This window comes from Nothoprocta perdicaria, unplaced genomic scaffold (genome assembly GCF_003342845.1).
Source record: "Nothoprocta perdicaria isolate Ctin4 unplaced genomic scaffold, notPer1 scaffold_57, whole genome shotgun sequence".
In the NCBI taxonomy this organism is placed as follows: Eukaryota; Metazoa; Chordata; class Aves; order Tinamiformes; family Tinamidae; genus Nothoprocta; species Nothoprocta perdicaria.
In genome coordinates, this window is record NW_020455832.1 from 2,007,418 (window position 1) to 2,024,453 (window position 17,036).

General features: G+C 41.1%; 1 protein-coding gene across 2 annotated transcripts in view; it reads left to right on the forward strand.

Annotated features, from left to right (window-relative positions):
• The window catches only part of EPC1 (enhancer of polycomb homolog 1), a 60,701-nt gene extending 46,133 nt beyond the window's left edge, over positions 1 to 14,568 (forward strand). The window contains exons 11-16 of one of the 2 annotated variants that reach the window (XM_026048760.1): positions 892 to 1,244; positions 11,297 to 11,415; positions 11,497 to 11,583; positions 12,249 to 12,390; positions 12,529 to 12,895; positions 13,220 to 14,568. In XM_026048760.1, the coding sequence (XP_025904545.1) occupies positions 892 to 1,244; positions 11,297 to 11,415; positions 11,497 to 11,583; positions 12,249 to 12,390; positions 12,529 to 12,895; positions 13,220 to 13,292 (1,141 nt within the window). In that variant the 3' untranslated portion in view covers positions 13,293 to 14,568. The remainder of the gene's footprint in view (positions 1 to 891; positions 1,245 to 11,296; positions 11,416 to 11,496; positions 11,584 to 12,248; positions 12,391 to 12,528; positions 12,896 to 13,219) is intronic. The other variant, XM_026048759.1, reaches the window with a different exon arrangement.
• Positions 14,569 to 17,036: the final 2,468 nt, after the last annotated feature.

Genomic DNA, 17,036 nt, shown 5'->3' on the forward strand with positions numbered 1-17,036 from the left:
CTCAGTTGATGATTAACGGCTCCATTTTTATTTTGTTGTAGAGGAAGCAATATGATACTGTTTACTTTCATGTTTCTAGACTTCTTTTTTTTGCTGACATCCCCAAGTTCTGAGGTGAAAACACATCTGTGTTTTTCATTTGTAATTGTTGTTTCATGTTAGTGATATGCACAGTCATATTCAATCAGCAGTTTTCAAAAACAGCTCTATCTGGAGGTCTGCTGCAGCTTTTCAATGTTAGGCTTCCTCCAAACCATTTTTCTCCTCTAACAAGTGACAATAGTCGCTAAGTTTTGGACAGTTCCACCCAAAATGAAAATAATGACTATTACTGCAGATACTTGCTTCTAAACTTCTTAATCAAAAAAAGTATTCCTAAATTATTTAACGTGTATTATCTGTTAAGTATTGTTTGATAGGGCTTTTAATTTAGCCTGTATGTTCCAATAAACTTCTTCATTTACTTTTTTACGTAAAAGAATGTGATTTGGCTTGCAGATAAATGTTTAAAAGCTACTGGCTTGCTAGCAAGTCAGACTAGGATATTGGCAAAACCAGGATGAGACTTGAGGGCCCTTGCTGGCCGTTTGCAAGGGGGTTGGCACATAATGTGTGACAGCTTTTGGAGCTGCATGCGATAGTGGTAGGTGTATTCGGGGTACGTGAGACATTAGGAATGAAGATGCTTTAGGAGGATATTTAAATATCTTTGTAGTTATTTAAGCAGACAATTGTCTAGTTTATTTTTTTTTTATTGCTTGTTCTAGCCCAGTTTTGTGTAGCTTCTACTGCTTTTTACCTTMTTCTCCAAACCCTGGTGAGAAGCTGCTGATCTTCCAGGGGCGTTTGTTGGCACTGCCTAATTTTGCCCTTTTTGTTCTATTCTYCTAGGGTGCTGCTGGACAGAGCGCATTCGGACTATGATAGTACATTTCATCAGCTGGATTTGGAAATGCTTTCCTCATCACAACACTCTTCAATCAGTCAAYTTGCCAATACCTCAGAAACAAATACCTCGGACAAATCTTTCTCGAAAGACCTCAGTCAGATACTAGTCAATATCAAATCATGTAGATGGCGGCACTTTAGGCCTCGGACACCATCCCTACATGACGGTGACAATGATGAACTCTCCTGTAGGAAATTATGCAGGGGTATAAATCGAACAGGCACAGCACAACCTGGGACCCAGACATGCAGTACCTCTATACAAAGTAAAAGTAGCAGTGGTTCAGCACATTTTGGTATGTTTCTTTTGACAAACTTACTTCTAGAAGTTTTAAACATGACTCAGAAAAAATGGAATATTGTTAGGACATCCGTACTTTGTGGTCTCCTCTGAGAGCAATCGGTCTTCTTTTTTCTCTCTTTAATTTGTCTGGCGGAATGCTTGTGCTTACTTAGTGCTGGCAGTAGTGTTGAAATTATCTGGAAATTATGCAAATAGTACCTTTGTATTTAATTCAGATTTTAGCAGTATAATGGTTTAGAAAACAGTTTTGTATAGGGTTTAAGTTGATTCTGAAGATCTGTTTTTTTTATTATTTTATTTTTTATTAAAAGTGCATCAGTTGAAATTGACAAAAACATAAAGCTGCAGATTTTCTTCTAACTTTTGTGGCATATGGTCATAATGGTGGGGAATGTTTAAAATATTTCCATGGATCTCATCCTTGAACTCTATGTTTAAGTGTAGCTTAAATACTTAAAAACAAAGCAAAAAATAATGGGCCCCTGCCAGTGCAATGGGCATCTGCTCGTGCTCGGCAAGACTTTCMTACCGATCACCTCTCCCATATGTCCATTACCAGCGTATTATGTGCTGTAGACCCTAAATTGCAAATTGAGGACCTGAAACTCCAAGAACTTGATTTGCAGTTGCTTTTACATTGCAATCCCACTGGACAGMACATCTCTTTGATGCGTTCTCCGTAGTGGAAGACTGATATTTGTATAACTCCTGAGTTTTGATCAGTCAGTACATTGAAAAACATCTTGATATTAAGTAGATAAACTACTTACAGGTAATACACTATATCTGAAAATCATTTAACCTCAAAAAATTGAATTCAAGGCATGTAGTGCTGTGTGTGTGTGTATACTTACACACAGGCAGACATAAATAAGAATATCTTTTTTCTTTAAGCTGCAAAGATAACTCCAAGTTGAGGCTAGGTAAATGAATGGAATTCTTCATGATGAATTCTGTACAAAATTCTGCGTACGTTGGGGGTATTTTGAAACTTGAAAGTGTTTTTATGCCTATCTGTAAGTAGATAGCTACGTATGAGTGGGCTTAGTGTGTTTTGCTCTTTATGGTTAGAATTTTACGCAGGTGGTTTATTTCATCTGTGTAAAATAAATACTCAGTGCTTACAAAGTTAGGTTGTGGTCTTCAGATTTATATTTTGATTAGCATTTGATATAGGAATAGTATACTTCATGAGAAGCATAATTATGTCTGGATTCATATAGGTATTTCAGTTACCACCACTTTTGGATAGTGTTTTGTTATTAATGTAAACAGGTAGATTGTATTCATGGGTGATCTTAGTAAGGATTGCTGTAGTTATGTGTGTGAGTCCATGTATACGCAATGTGATGGTGGTCATCCCCTTAGGGGAAGGTGTTTGAAAAGAGCCTCTTATTCATCTTCATGTCATTCTGTGTTTTGGTGTTCCTTTTACTGTAGTGAAGACTTCTCCTGATGTACTGAGGACATGTTTTACGTAGGCCCTTGACCTATTCAAGGGTGCATGTCAGGGCTTCAGCTCTTCATTAGAACTTCTCACTTTCTGTAGCAGATACTGTGAAGAACACAGGGTACGTATCATCTGTAATGATTTTTTTCTGACTGCTACAACAGATTGCAATCTTTCTCCTCGTTCTTAGCTCAGAGACTTCTTTAATCGTTTACTTTTCTTTGCCTTATAGCTTTAAGTGGTAGTAGGTCTTGCTGCTTGAAAGTAGTGGCCAATGTGTTTCTATCTTAAAAAGACAGTGTTGTTTCACTGCTACTGTGYGTTGGGGTTAGCTCAGATTCTTTTAGCTTTAAGATAGGCTCATCTGAACTCTAGTGCCTAGCAGAGGTGATCACATTGCTGTGTCCATGAGGGGAGGCATCAAAGGGCTCAGTATCAAAGTAGTTTACAGAAATCTTAAGTCTTTCTGTCAGGAATATCCCAGATGAAATACTGTTGACTCTCTTTAAAGTGTGTAAAACTATATTTTCAAGTCTTCTCTACGCAGTCATCATAGCACCTCAAGTTCTTCTGCTAGTCCGAGGCCTCATGCACCATTGGTACCTGCCCATAGAAAGCACTGATTTCACCCCTTAGGAGTGGGGAGTTTTCCCCAAAGAGCCCCGCATGCAGTGATCCTTCTGGAAGTGCCTTTGACCCTAACGAAATGCAGGGTGTTCCAGTACTGGCTTCAGAGCCCTCCACRTAAGACACGTTGCATTGAGATCTCCTTTATCAGTAGGAAAGATATAGCTGAAAAAATCTCAGGTAAAGTACTTGGAAACTAGGCTCATACTGTTCATGTTTTGGAGGATAGCTTCCAAGAAAAGTAAGTTCACTTTTGAAGAGTGTGGTTCTTGTTCATCTCACTTAAAAGCCAAAAAGGCATCTTTTGCCTTCTTGGAAAAAAGACATTTAAAAAAAAAAAAATCTTGATCTTCAAGCATGTGGTATACAGTGTAGTCCTAAGTAAGAGGCAAAAGTGTAAAAGCATGGTTCTTGTGGAAGAATGAGTGTTGTTGAGTAGGGAAGCTATTCATCTGAAAGGATCCTGTTTTGCTGACACTCTCAAGTTTCAAAATGTTGACACTCGTATCTTCAGAGATGGGGCTTATGTGTCTGAGCAGTCTGAAACGTGCAGCAGGCATGAGGAGGGCTCGGTTGGAAGTTTGTGTTCCAGCAGTTTAATCTTCCTTTTTGTATTAACTGGTTAACCCATCATGTGCTCTGCTAGGCCAGCTGAAATCTGCACACTGCACCCAATCCTAGTGAGACTGTACTTTTCTGTTGAGCACAATATATTTAATAGTGCATTTCCATATTTTGGGATCTTTGTATCTAGCAGTGAAATGATTGTGAGACATTTAGGACTGTGTGGCTGGTATAATTCTGTTGTGATTTTGTGTCTAGGTGGCAGACCACAGGTACAGTCACYAGTGAAAGACTTCGGCCCTTGTGCCCAAGGTCTGCAGTGAGACCAGGCAGCGGYGTCCTCTTCTAGTTGTCTTTTCTCTTCTCCCTCCAAAGAAGTTGGGTCTCTTTGAAAGGAAAGTCTGGGAATCATGAAGACTGAAGAGACTAGCAGCTCTCCTGAGCATGCTTGATAAATTAAGCGTCTCCTGCTTTTCTCCTCAAAAAAAAAAAAAAAGAATTGTGAAGTGTTTTAGCAGAAGCCTTAGCTGTGGTTAAAAATATCTTGGGGAATAATTACTATAGACACTACTGTGTATGAAAGCCTACAGGCATCATATAGAATATTGAACAGAATATCATTAAATAATTCCGAATAGCTTAATTGTATTTTCTGTAAGCTGGAAGTGTAGGTTATGTGCTGCAAGTTGTGCTTCAGTAATGACATCTGTTGGTATTCCATTATATATGTGTATATATATCTCCATGTATAGGTGTGTGTGTGTATATATATATTTACATGTATGTATATAGGTACATAGATGTATTTTTTCCCCTGTCAAACGTGGATTATTTTTCACATCTCTCAATCCTGCTTCTGAAAAGCAGTAGTTTCCATGTTCATGCTGAAGGATGTAGCAGGGATTCGCTGTGGGCTGTGCCTCAGTCTCCCAAGGGTGATGTTAGGTTTTGGACTTCAGTTCTGTAGTCATGGCTGATGCTTTCCACTGGCTTGGTACACGCTGCGTTACRGAGGGTACCTGGCACCCTCCAGCCACCGTGACAAATAGATGGGTTTTTGCCTTCCCCTTTGCAGATAGAAGCACAAGGAAGTTGCCTGCTGCAGTGTGCAGTTTCTCACGCTGGAATAGGCAGGTGTCTGTCTGCTGTTTCTGCTTTCATGCCATGCCTGGTCGAGTCTAGCTCTTTTTGTTGACCTCTTGTATCTAATACTCAACTGGCAGAGTCTGCCTCTTTTCATTTGTCTATTTCACGTGGCTGGATAAACCTCATTATGAAAAATACTGCTATTTGTAATGGACATTTTCCATTATTGCTGGAACTTMAGTCTTGTCCCCTTAAAACTGCAGAGAACTCTAACAATAACAGAGGTGTTTATAGCTCACCCTAGGCTTATTTGACAGAGAAAATCTTCAGAAAGGAAAGCGCTTATTTGTTCTTAGTGTAGATGGGGTTGGACGAGGAAGAATCAACCTTACTAAAACTTCTGAGCACTTCTGGAGACTGTTCCGATTCAGCTCTCCATGCAGAGAGTTAGAATTTGCACGAGATTTTCTTGCTCGGCTTCAAACCAGTTGCTGTGAGTTGCCTTTGGATCTTGGGCCTTGGGAGCTGTTAGGCTTTGCTTGCAGCCTCTGCAAGGATGGTCACCCGTACAGCTGCTGAACAGTTAGTGTGCATCCMTAGGGACCTGTGCTTCATGCCTGGGAATTCCTGTTAAGAATGTGGGCAGACTTGATATAAATGTGTAACAGGCGTTTCCAGCTTTCACTTAATTGCCAGGAAAAGTCTTCATTAATAATTATTTTCTGCCATTTCTTCCCACTGACAAGTAGGGAGTCTTGTGATTTCTGGCTCTGGAGTTCTGACACAAGGCATTCCATACAAAGGTCTCTGAGACAGAAATAAAAAGCTTTTATAGTAATAAACAAGGGTGTAGTGGTTCATGTTCTCATAGAAGCATAACATCTAACAGTGGCATGTTCAGATAGAACCAACCTTGAGCTTCTTTTCAGATAGTAAAGCATCTTTGGGCATGATGCGTCCGATACTAAATCACMCTGATGACTCTAACTCTCCAGTCATCTGAGTTCACTGGTGAGAACTTGCTTAACAGTAGAAAATCTTGAAYAAGGCAGTTGCATAAGCCAGATCCCATTTCTCATGGAGATCAAAATGGGATGTTCTGGGTTTAGTGTTGTAAGTGGTGCAGCTGCCTTGTGCGCGCTTACATTTTAGTAACCACCAGTGACTCCCTCGTAGCAGGAGGGGATGCACTCGTGTTTCTCCTGAGGAGCTGTGGCATCTTCCTCTAGCCATCCCATTCAGCAGTGCTGGACCTCAAGGCCTTCTCRGGTGGCATCTCTAGTTGCACCATCTTTCCTCTGTTACCTGCTCAAACCTGCCCTTCCTGGAGGCCCTGACCCTGACTAGAAGAGTCAGGGGAAACGGCACCGTTGAATGGGTTCTTAGGAGAGGCTCTCTGAACCCCACATCATCTCTAMTTGTTAATGCTTGGGTTTTCTCTTAGGATAGCATTTCCCCTCAAGAGACCACAAACTTAACTTACTTGACAGTATGAAGTGGTGATTTTTCTTCGATTAAAATCTATTTGAAATATCTAATTCTTTGGATATTTAGTGAGAACAGTGGACTTGCAGCAGTGTTTAATCAGGTTGTTTAAAAGTATCCTGAGCTGCATTAAACTTTAAAATCTTATTTAAAAAAAAAAAAAAAAGACTTTCCTGTGTGGCTCGTAGTGTTTACTCTGTGTGTAGCTTGTTTAGGTTCCTTGACAAATTGAGTGAGGATCTCCCATTCAGGAAATCAAGAGGAATGCTGGTTATAGGGACTGCAGGTTTACACATACGCTGTTTTCCAGGCTGTGCTGCCTAGTTCTTGGAAAACTCATTGTTGCAGTCATTTTTTGTGTGTGTTTTCCCACTSCAGGGAACGAGAGTAACAAGTAGCACTTGCAGTAAAACTTGTGCGGGTAGTTAGGAGGCTGGCTGCTCACCAGCCAGCGACCACCAGTGTTCAGAGCTTTTGTGTTCGCGCAGCCTCTGCAGCCGGCCCGTGTTCTCACTGCTTTTGCCCCTTGGTTGAAAGGCTTGGGCTTGGGTTTTCAGAGGAACAAAACATGGGCTGAAGTCTCTTAAGGTTGTTACAGGTGAAATGCTGTGATAAGACTAGTTAGTGGTGTGTAAATAGTCTTGTACTGCAGTTAAAAAACTTTACAGCCATGTCCTGATGTTACTTTTGACCTATGATCTGAAAAATGACACTGAGTATCAGAGGATCACGGGACAGTTGAACAGCAGCATCCTACAGTTTTGTATATACATGAGTAAAATCTTTCCCTTAAAATATATTCTTTATTGACAGATTAGAAAAAAACTGCAGTCTTTAGGATAATTACAAATCAATCCTACAATTGTAAGTTATTGATGGAAAGCCTACGCATAGTGAGCTGGCTGTGTAGCGTGTGCATCGGACCAGTTGTGGCTGTCATTAAGAAGACACCTGAAACATTTTGCAGGTAGTCACGTTCCTGTCAGTGTCAGAGCTGTACAGCGCTGCTCTCTTTGTCTTCATAGCTGTAAATTCCTGAAGCTTTTTCTTCCTGCCTTGCCATCGTTTTTGCAGGCTGTAAGCCATAATGCTTCTGTTTTGTTAAAGAAGTGCATCAGTCACCAGGACAGCTGTAGAATAGGAACACATGTTGTTCCAGACTGTTGAGGAAAGAAGATAACACAATGTACTGACATAACATCCTGGAGGTTTTCTAAACTGAATTATCAGAACCTGATTCAGAGACACCAGGAGCAGTTCAGAAGCATATAGAGTTGTAATTGCTTCCATTCAAACAGTGTGCACTAACCCATTAAGTGTTCATGTGGGCCAGCTTCTCCAAAAGCTGCCTGCCCATGGAGAACCTCTTGTGCTGTGGGTTGCTCTTGGGAAGAGCTGTCTCTTACCTGAGTATCCTCACCTGATTCTAGCTACAGAAGCAACTAAAGGGGTCGTGGAAAATGTATTTTAAAATACATTTTCATCAAAATCTTCTACCTATGAAAACAATTGAGACTTTCTGAAATTTCTTCATAGTGTATCAGTAAAATTGGAGCTTTTTTCCCCCCTGCATTCTGTGCAATGAACAAAACAATATAATGCTGCTGTGCAAAGTAGTACTTTTTGTAGCATTAAATAATTACTACCGTATGATGGAGCATGACCTCAATCTAAGCACTGTGGCCCTAACAGGCTGTTTAAACAGAGCCTCTGAATCCTGCATTCCTTTCTAGGGTTAGTCAAGCCGCTGATATGTTTTAAAATCTTAGGCATCTTCAACATTAAATGTTATGTTCTGTCCCCATRTATAATATCTATTAGAACATTCAACTTTGGAGAAACTTTCATATGAGAAACAGGAATAATCCAAAGCAAATCTGCCTTTACCCAAGATCAAGATTTTTTTTAAGYACCCCTTTTTCTTGGTTTACTGTAGGTGTTTTGGGTGTGGGTGTATATTTTTGCCTTGTTATGTTTTTAGCCTTAAGCTCTTAATTTCAGAGATCCTTTTTTCAATTGTCTTGTTATTCTGTTATTTTTTAATTAAAAAAACAAAATGCCAGGAATATATAACTTTACCTGGCAGCTGTGTTACCAGAAACACGGTTGCTGATTTATCCATATAACAAAACCATTAATAGCAGTAACTTTTCTCTGGTCTACTATGAATTCTGTTTAAAAGGATGGGGATTTTTTTTGTTTGTTTGTGTTTTTTTTTAAAGTAACAGCTGAACTTAGTGCAGCTCTCTGAAAACGTTAGGATTGTGCCTGTGTGTATGGAGCAGAAAGCTGTGTGCAAGTGTGCTGAGCATGGGTGTGATTCCACAGGAGAGCTGCGGAAAATGAGGAAATAAGGTTAGATAAAATGGGTGTTTTTTCATTAAAAGTACATATAAGCATTCTTTTATTGTTGTTGCCTAAGGAGTACTATTTCTCAGAACGAACTAGGCCTTATTTTTTAATATATAGCATGTGTGTGAGAGAGACTGCTCCATGAGGGAAGGGAGCTGGCGGTTGGATCRGAAGCCCATTGGGCACAATGAAGGGTGGCCTTTAACAGCAGAGATCAAGGACCCYGTCCTCATCAGCAAGCATGACAGAACTGGTGTGCGTGGCTGCTGGTGGTGTCAGGAATGTTGCCAGCAAAACATTTCACCCAGTGAAGTTTGTGCTTCTCCATATGCACCTTAGAGACGGGGTGGCAGGTAGAGCAGTGTTTGGACAGGGGTTGTGTCTGAACTGGATGCGGTAACTCAATCCAGAATCTCACTGCAGGGCCCTGGCAGTGCTGGGAGCAGTATTCTGAAGTGCTTAGTAGGCTTCTGGCTTAAACACTAGAAGCAACAAAAATGTTGGTGAATGTCTTCAATTGAAGAGCTGAAAGAAATGGTCCTCCGGTGCATTTTCCGATACAAAAGGTTATTGGGCATTTCTCTTGCATTTCAGAGCTGGTTTAGTTGGCGTTTTGGGCTGTTTGAGCAGAAGAAAGGAGTTTGAATACAGATGGGGACAGGGTTCATAGTGGTGATTGCCTTGTCTGCTTTGCTGCCTGTAGAACTGTGCTCACAGCAGAGGGGAATTTTATTGTTCTAGGATCATAGGAAACTTGGAGAGAAATGCACAGATATAGAATTTGATGGCTGTTTGGTTCAAAGGTGGTGGTATAATGCATTTTTCCCTCTTTTGCCCCGTTTCCCTATTTGCCAGTCAGTAAAATGCTTTACCACATCATTTCTGCTAACCTGTGTTGAACCAGCATATTTATGAAGTCCCAACATAAAATATCTTATTAAACTATGACTGATACATGGAACTTCTAATACCTTCACCACTGCATGGGTTAAAACACAGAGTTTCTCAGTTTTAGAGTTTTTAAACTATTAATTTTTWAAAAATATTAATACAACTTTGAGTGTATTAATAATTCCATTTGGCTTAAAATCTACTGAGGGACTTTTTGTTTATATGATATAGAATTAGAATTAAAATGAAATTGGTGTGCCAGCTTCTTGGATATTTGGTTTATAAATTTTAGAGCTTTTCTTTCTTAATAAAGCATTTATCAGTGGTGTTGCTTCTAAGCTGTTCCCTTAGGAATTACTGTAAAACACAGCAAGCTGAAATGATATTTACCCTTAAGAGCATTAGAAAATTGAATTATTGCTTAGAGCAGTATAAGCAAGTGCCATGAGCCTGTCTGCTGTCCAGTTTTATTTAACTGGAGTGTAACAGCCAAATAAAAATCAATGATTTTAAGTGCTCAGATGTCAAAGTGCTAGTGGCTTCCAGCATGTAATAGGATTTGAAAGAGGRTTTTAGGAAAAATCCTAGGTACGTTGGAAAGATGCCTCTTAGCAGTGTTTGCTGTGTTTCCAAATGCTGATTTTCATTTTTGCTGGCCAGTTGTATTGACCTCAGGTTTTATACATTCAGTGTAATTGCTTCTCAGAGTCCTTGATTCCGTTCAGAATGACAACTGAGACTTTAATTTTGGAAATGCAATTCAGAAAAGACTCGTGTCTTACTGGGCTGATGAGTGAAATGTGGCTTTTTTCCACTGGGCATTGCCTTGTGGATCTCTGCAGTAACACGTTGTTATCACCTCTAATGCATGAGGTCTAGATGGAGAAAACTTTAATTGACTCATCCCACGTTAACTGCTGGATGGCACCGTAAGACCTTGAGGGAAGGGTGCAGTTCTGTCCTATTCTGTGGTGACAGAAATGCTTGCGTGGTTGTTTTTTAATTTATTTTTGAAAGACCCCTATATTGTGGTGACTTGCACRGTTTTAAGCATGCTCAGTTTTGTGTTTTCAGCAACATCTAGGCATGAGCTTTCATTGTAGGTACTCACTACCTTCAGAATGTCATCCATAGGGACTGAGAATAYGCAGCTGCACATACTGTGCCACAGTTTTTGCATATAAATCTCCATTATAAAATAGTGCACTTAGTTTTACAGAAAGTGAAACATGATGCTGTTTCTACCTGGGATTTCTTTTTAGTGAGTTACTGTGTAATGTTCTGGGTTTGTTTTCATTCTAGTTTTTTTTCCCTCCTCCCCTTCTCTTTCTCATATCTTAAGCTAAATACAACAGAGCTATTAAATWCTTTACATTAAATCAATTCATGAAAGGAGGGCTTAGTTTGAACAAAACCTCCAGAAGGGATAAGAGCCTTTTTGCCATAATGTATAAGGTGCATAAAGGCTCTCAGGAATTTGCTGTGGCGTACTGAGGTTTTTYTCATTTAGAGTTATAAAATAGATGTGTTTATATACACAGCACCTACATATTTTGATATAGTATTTTCTCGTTTTATATTTTGTTCAGCATTTACAGCCGAACAATACCAGCAGCATCAACAGCAACTGGCACTAATGCAGAAACAGCAGCTTGCACAAATTCATCAGCAGCAAGCAAATAGTAATTCCTCTGCCAACACATCACAGGTGAGGGATTTGTCTGTGCTATGATTTATCCCTCATTGTTTCCCACCAGGGTTCATCTCTAATTGTCAACTGTTGCCATAGAACCTTGAAACTAACCAACAGGAAAGTGGCTTTCGCCTGAATCTCCATCATAGCCATTCTGTAAAGTGTTTAGAAGGGACACTGCAGGTGAGTGTGGCAGGCATTGCCTCTGCTCCCTCTTAACAAAAACAAAAACAAACAAACAAAAAAAAAGATGGGTCAGTCAAATAAATGAAATATTCAAAGACTAGCAAATGCAAGTGCAAAGATCTCCAGCTGTGTCATTATCCTGTTGCGACTGGGGATTTTTACAGCAGAATTTTTAATTTTAGTCATTAAATAATATTTAAAAAAAAAGTCTTCTGTAGAGCTGTGGAAGTGTCTGATACTCCTAAATGCTTATGCTTAGTGCTGACACTTTTAAAGTGGTTCCGAAATTGGTAGCCGTCCGAACCTCCGAGTTGCTCGACTGGGTTAGAAGCTTTGTGAAAACAAGTTGACTTGTGAAAGATGTTCTTCCATAGTGCTTTGGAAATAAGTTTCTTTGTTTTTTAAATCCTTGTGGTGAGCCTTTTGTTTCCCTCCATTATTATTGTAATGGAGCTAAAAGTGCATGGAAAAATTACAGTTGAGATTTTACCTAGTTCTACCAAACACAGACCGAAAATCCGGTCTGAAAGAATGACTGGACCAGTTCTGCTTTATGTGGTTTGATTTGTGTGTCACTAGTTTTTGTGTAGCTTTTAAAATGGTGAGAGAACCGACTCTGGGGAGCTGCAATCACATGTGTTTGCCACCATTGTTCTTTCCAGGGTTTTGTTTCCAAGACACTGGATTCTGTTAGTGCTCAATTTGCTGCTTCAGCTTTGGTTACATCAGAACAATTGATGGGATTCAAAATGAAGGATGATGTGGTGCTTGGAATTGGGGTGAATGGCATTCTTCAAGCCTCAGGTATGCAGCCCCTCGCGYGGAATTTGCCTGCATCTTGGTGGGGCGGCTCGTTTGTTTTCAGTGGAAATGGGAATGTCTGCCTGGACCTGCCTGTCCCCTGAAAAACTGTGTGTGTGTTTTTGTTTCTTTYCCTAACAGGAGTATACAAGGGCTTACACCTCAGTAGTGCTACACCGACGGCGCTTGTACATACAAGTTCATCATCAACAGCAGGTTCAGCCTTGTTACAGCCTTCAAACATAACGCAGACTTCGAGTTCCCACAGTGCACTGAGTCACCAAGGAACTGCTGCCAATTCCGCCACAACTCAGGTTCTGATTGGGAACAACATCCGATTAACTGTCCCCTCCTCAGTCGCCACTGTAAACTCTATCACCACGCTCAATGCACGGCACATACCGAGGACGTTAAGTGCTGTTCCATCATCTGCCTTAAAGCTGGCTGCAGCAACCAATTGCCAGGTGCCCAAGGTTCCCGCTTCGCCCGCCGTGGACGCCGTACCGAGGTGGGTTTTTCTGGCCTCCTCATGTCTGCCGGTCTCTGTTTTGCTGGAGAAATGTGTTCACAGCACATGGGTGCACGGGTCAGACTAGCCCAACATGCATCTGCCTTAACCTTGCGTGAGAGGATGCTCAGAAATGGCTGCTTTGGGTAGACGTCCAAGAGCAGAGGGATTTCAAATTGACGGCCTCCTGGGACGCTCTGCTAGCCTTGAGATCAAAATTAGTGCTGCAAAAACACAGTGTGAATTCAAAATTGGACTTGATTTACCACCACACGTGTTTCTTTTCCCCAGGTTTATTAATTCTCTCTAAATTAATTTCCCCAGGGAAAACCACGAAGCGGAGAAGCCGGCGCTGAACAATCTAGCGGACAACACAGTAGCAATGGAGGTGACGTAGCTGCCGTGGGAGGAACCTGCAGCCTTGGGGACTTGTCTAGGTGCTATGCATCGGTAGCGTTGGGAATGCACGGGAGGCTGGAATGCCGCACATCGCGCTTCCGTGGCAGCTGTGGGCACTGGGCAGCAATGCACATCTCTCATGCTTTTTCTTTTCCTTTCTTACTGTTAATAGGAAAGAATCAACATCTGTAAATTAACAATACAGCAATTACCTGTACAGTACTGCATATTTGTAATACCCTTGTATATATGTTACTTGAATACAAAACTGTTCATTTGTGATGCTTTGCACTTGGGGTGGGGGGAGGGAGGGAAACAACTTGCAACAAAGTAAGAGTGTGAGATGTGAGATTCTATAGAGATGAACAAGTGTCATCACATCATGTGCATGGTGCGGAACCTGCTGTTTTATCTATTTATTGTGCCGTGTTTACAGTTTTTTGTACACTGTACCTTCATTGGTTCCTGTGCTGTAGTAAATGTGTTAGGTAGCTGTGGACTCCTTGATATTTTGTAAATGGTATAACATAACTTGGTTCCCCTCTGGGTCCCTGAGTTTTCTGTGTATCATGTGAAAAATGGTGACATACATACAGAATTTTTTAAAAAGGCATCAGTTTCAAAATGGGGAATGTACTGTTCAATGGGGATCTTCCTGTCAGAGTATCGTAGGACAAGTAACAAGCTAATAATGAAGTCTGAATTTTCCCATCCTAGCTTGTCCACAGGCTCGTGGGCGTTTTCTGGTACTTAAAGCACTAAAGTTATGTTGCTGCTCCCCTCGTTAGTCCCATTTCCCTGCACACCAAAAAGTGTTAAGTATGCAAATGGAGTCCTTACAACTGGAGTTTTTGTGTTGTCTTGCCCTTTTTGAAGACGTATTTTTTTTTTAATTGTATAACTGTTTATAAGACTTCATTCTTTACTTGTTCTTAAGAAAAGGATATAAGGGAGAAGAATGCAGTAATTGCTGTACGTGTATCATCATTCCAGTTTCTAAAAACAGCCAGCTTTTTTCCTTTTGAGATTCTCCAGAAGGCTGCAAGGCCAGAACCACAACTATCGGGTGCCTTCCTTTGGAAATATTTGACCTCTCTTCTGTGAAGAGAATGGTACTTAACAGACTACTATTAGTGCTTTGTCAGTACCGAAGTCTGAATGCCCACTCCAATGGCATACATTATCCTTAAGGTTTTTAATCCCACCTGGAAAATTGTGACAGAACTCTCACAAAATAAACCCAGGGCATTACATGTTGACAAAAAAGTGTGGTTGTGGTTTTTTTGTTTTGTTTCCCCCCTTGACATTCTGTTCTTTTTGTTTAAATTGGTGTAAATACTCTTGCTTTTATTCAAAGGAATGGGGGCGCTTGGGAGCCRTCCTTTCAGTTAAGGGAAGTAAAGGTTATATGGTAGCAGCTGTCACAGCTCTTGCACACAAAATCGCTAAAGATGGTAAAAAATAAAAGCTTAATATTTTTCTACAACCTTGTAGTTCTTAAAATATTATATAACTAACATAGGAGTTTACAGGTAAGATTTTCTTCAAGTTGCCTGCTCAGGATCACTAATGGAAATGGACCCAATACAGAAACCGTCTGTTCTTATACGTGCGCCCTGCCTGCCGCGGTCAGCTGCAGTTTCCCGTTAAGACCATCTCATGCTTCTGCTTGCTAGTCATCCTAATAAAAATGACTTTACTATTTTAAATATTTGTTATCAACTGTTACAAGCAACTAGGTTTATTCATGGGCAATATCTACACTTTTTAAGTGATTTGGCTTTTTTCAGTACTTGGACCAGAAAGGAGTAAGTAATTGTTTTTTCTCAAGTTCTAGTCAAAAGAAGAGCACATGTTTATGCTGTCACCTTCTTAAAGGAGGACTCTGACACRCTACTGCTTTATGTGAAAGAAACCAAGCCTTGGGATTGTCATTCTCAAAAGAAGTTTGGGGTTTTTTTAGCAGTTACAGCAAGTTGCTTTCAGGCTTGCAGCATTTTTAAACAATTCTGTTAATGTACAGGAGGATTTTGCCCTGTGTTTAACACAGACTGATGGCTGTCTGCAGGCAACATAAAAAGTACAGGGACGTGATGAATAACTGAAATCTGTCTGCTTTCCAGAGGGGAAAAAAAATTGTATTAAATAAGAAAATCTAAATCTTAAATTACCCGCTCAAGAGGGCTGAGGTGTGTGAGAAAGCTCATTCTCTGTGGGTGTCACCAGTGCTTTCCTCTCCCTGCGGTTAAGAGGCCACRTTAAGATGCAACCCTGCAGCCTGACACCTCTGTTCAACGGCCGATTGCCTGCAGCTCCCTTCCGTTTCCTCCTGCCCTTTTCCTGCACTCCATTGATCTCCTTCCTCAGAAGTGGACAGCCCTGTTGCTGCTGCTGTGACTGCAGGAGAGACCTGACCAGTGAGGACGGCCACCCTTGAGGAGGAGGTTAGGTGAAAAGTGCCCCCACTTCCCTTGTGCTCCGGCTTCTTGGATCTGTCCTGTCTTGTGCCTGTTTTTCCTTCCTGCTGCCTGCACGAGTCRGTGCTTCGCATGGATCTGAAGGTGCTTGAGCGCAACAGGAAGGGGCCAGGAAGATGGTTTCAGCTCTTTCCCRTGGCCTTTTCCTGCCGCACACAACTTGGGAGCTGCTCCTGACCGTGCCAGTCGTTGCCGCTGCCCTTCCTTGCGATGCAGGACGTGGACTGCTGAGAAAGGCTGTCGAGAAGGTGGTTCTGTGTCCAGGGGACCTTGGAGGAAATGTTGTTTAGGAGGAGACTGTACAGGGTTCCCAGTCGTTCWTAGGGATTTATTGCTGTTTTCTCTGAAGATTATGGTCAGAGATTTGGCTGTTTCATATATTGCTAAAAAGAAAATACAGAAAGAGATTTCAAAGAACTCAGTGCCATGTATAACTTTCTGCTTTAGCACAGAACTGCCACAAAATCATTAGCTAATAATTAATGCCTGCTGCAATGAGCCTTCATTTAGACTTGGTAGCCCTTAAGGGAACTACCCTAAACTGGGCCGATTTTTCTGGAGCCCCTCCTAAGCTCCCGTCAGGTGCAGGTAAAGCAGGGGCAGATCCTTCTGAGCTGCCCTGGGTGTGTGTGCAGTGAGCAAAAGGAGAGGAGAAATGCAGGAATTATTAGCTGGGTATGGTCTATACCCAATGATTAGTCCAGAAAGAAAACCAAAACCACCACCCACAGGTTACGAGTGATTGCCACTCAAAAAAAAATGATAGAGAGTTACGTAAGCTCTCAGCTGAGAAGTTGAAATACACTTTRGATACAGAGGACAAAAGCCTAACATGGAAGAGTAGTGATATTTGCTTGATAAGACTAGCTTGCACAAGAGATGAGGGAGTTCAGATCAATTAAAGTGCTGCAGATGAAAATTAAGTGGTACAGCTTGAGACTGCGAGTTGTGTTTTCACTGGACACCTTGAGTTTTCCATTTGTGTGGTAGTCCAGTGCTCACAAATCACTTTGTGTATATCTCGGAATGAGCATACAAGCTTGTTACCAATGAACAGGATTACTTTATATTGCTGAAATAAGTAGTCAAACCAGGAACACTGATAATTATTTATTTAAAAAAAAAAAAAAAAAGGAGCCAAGAGGCAGGTAAGAAGTGCCCTGTCGGGGAAGGCAGGAGCGGGGCTGTGGCCACTGGAGCAAGTGGGTGCTTTAAAGTAGCCATAGACTCTCAGTGATGGGCAGGAGCAGCTCGGGGGTGAAGGT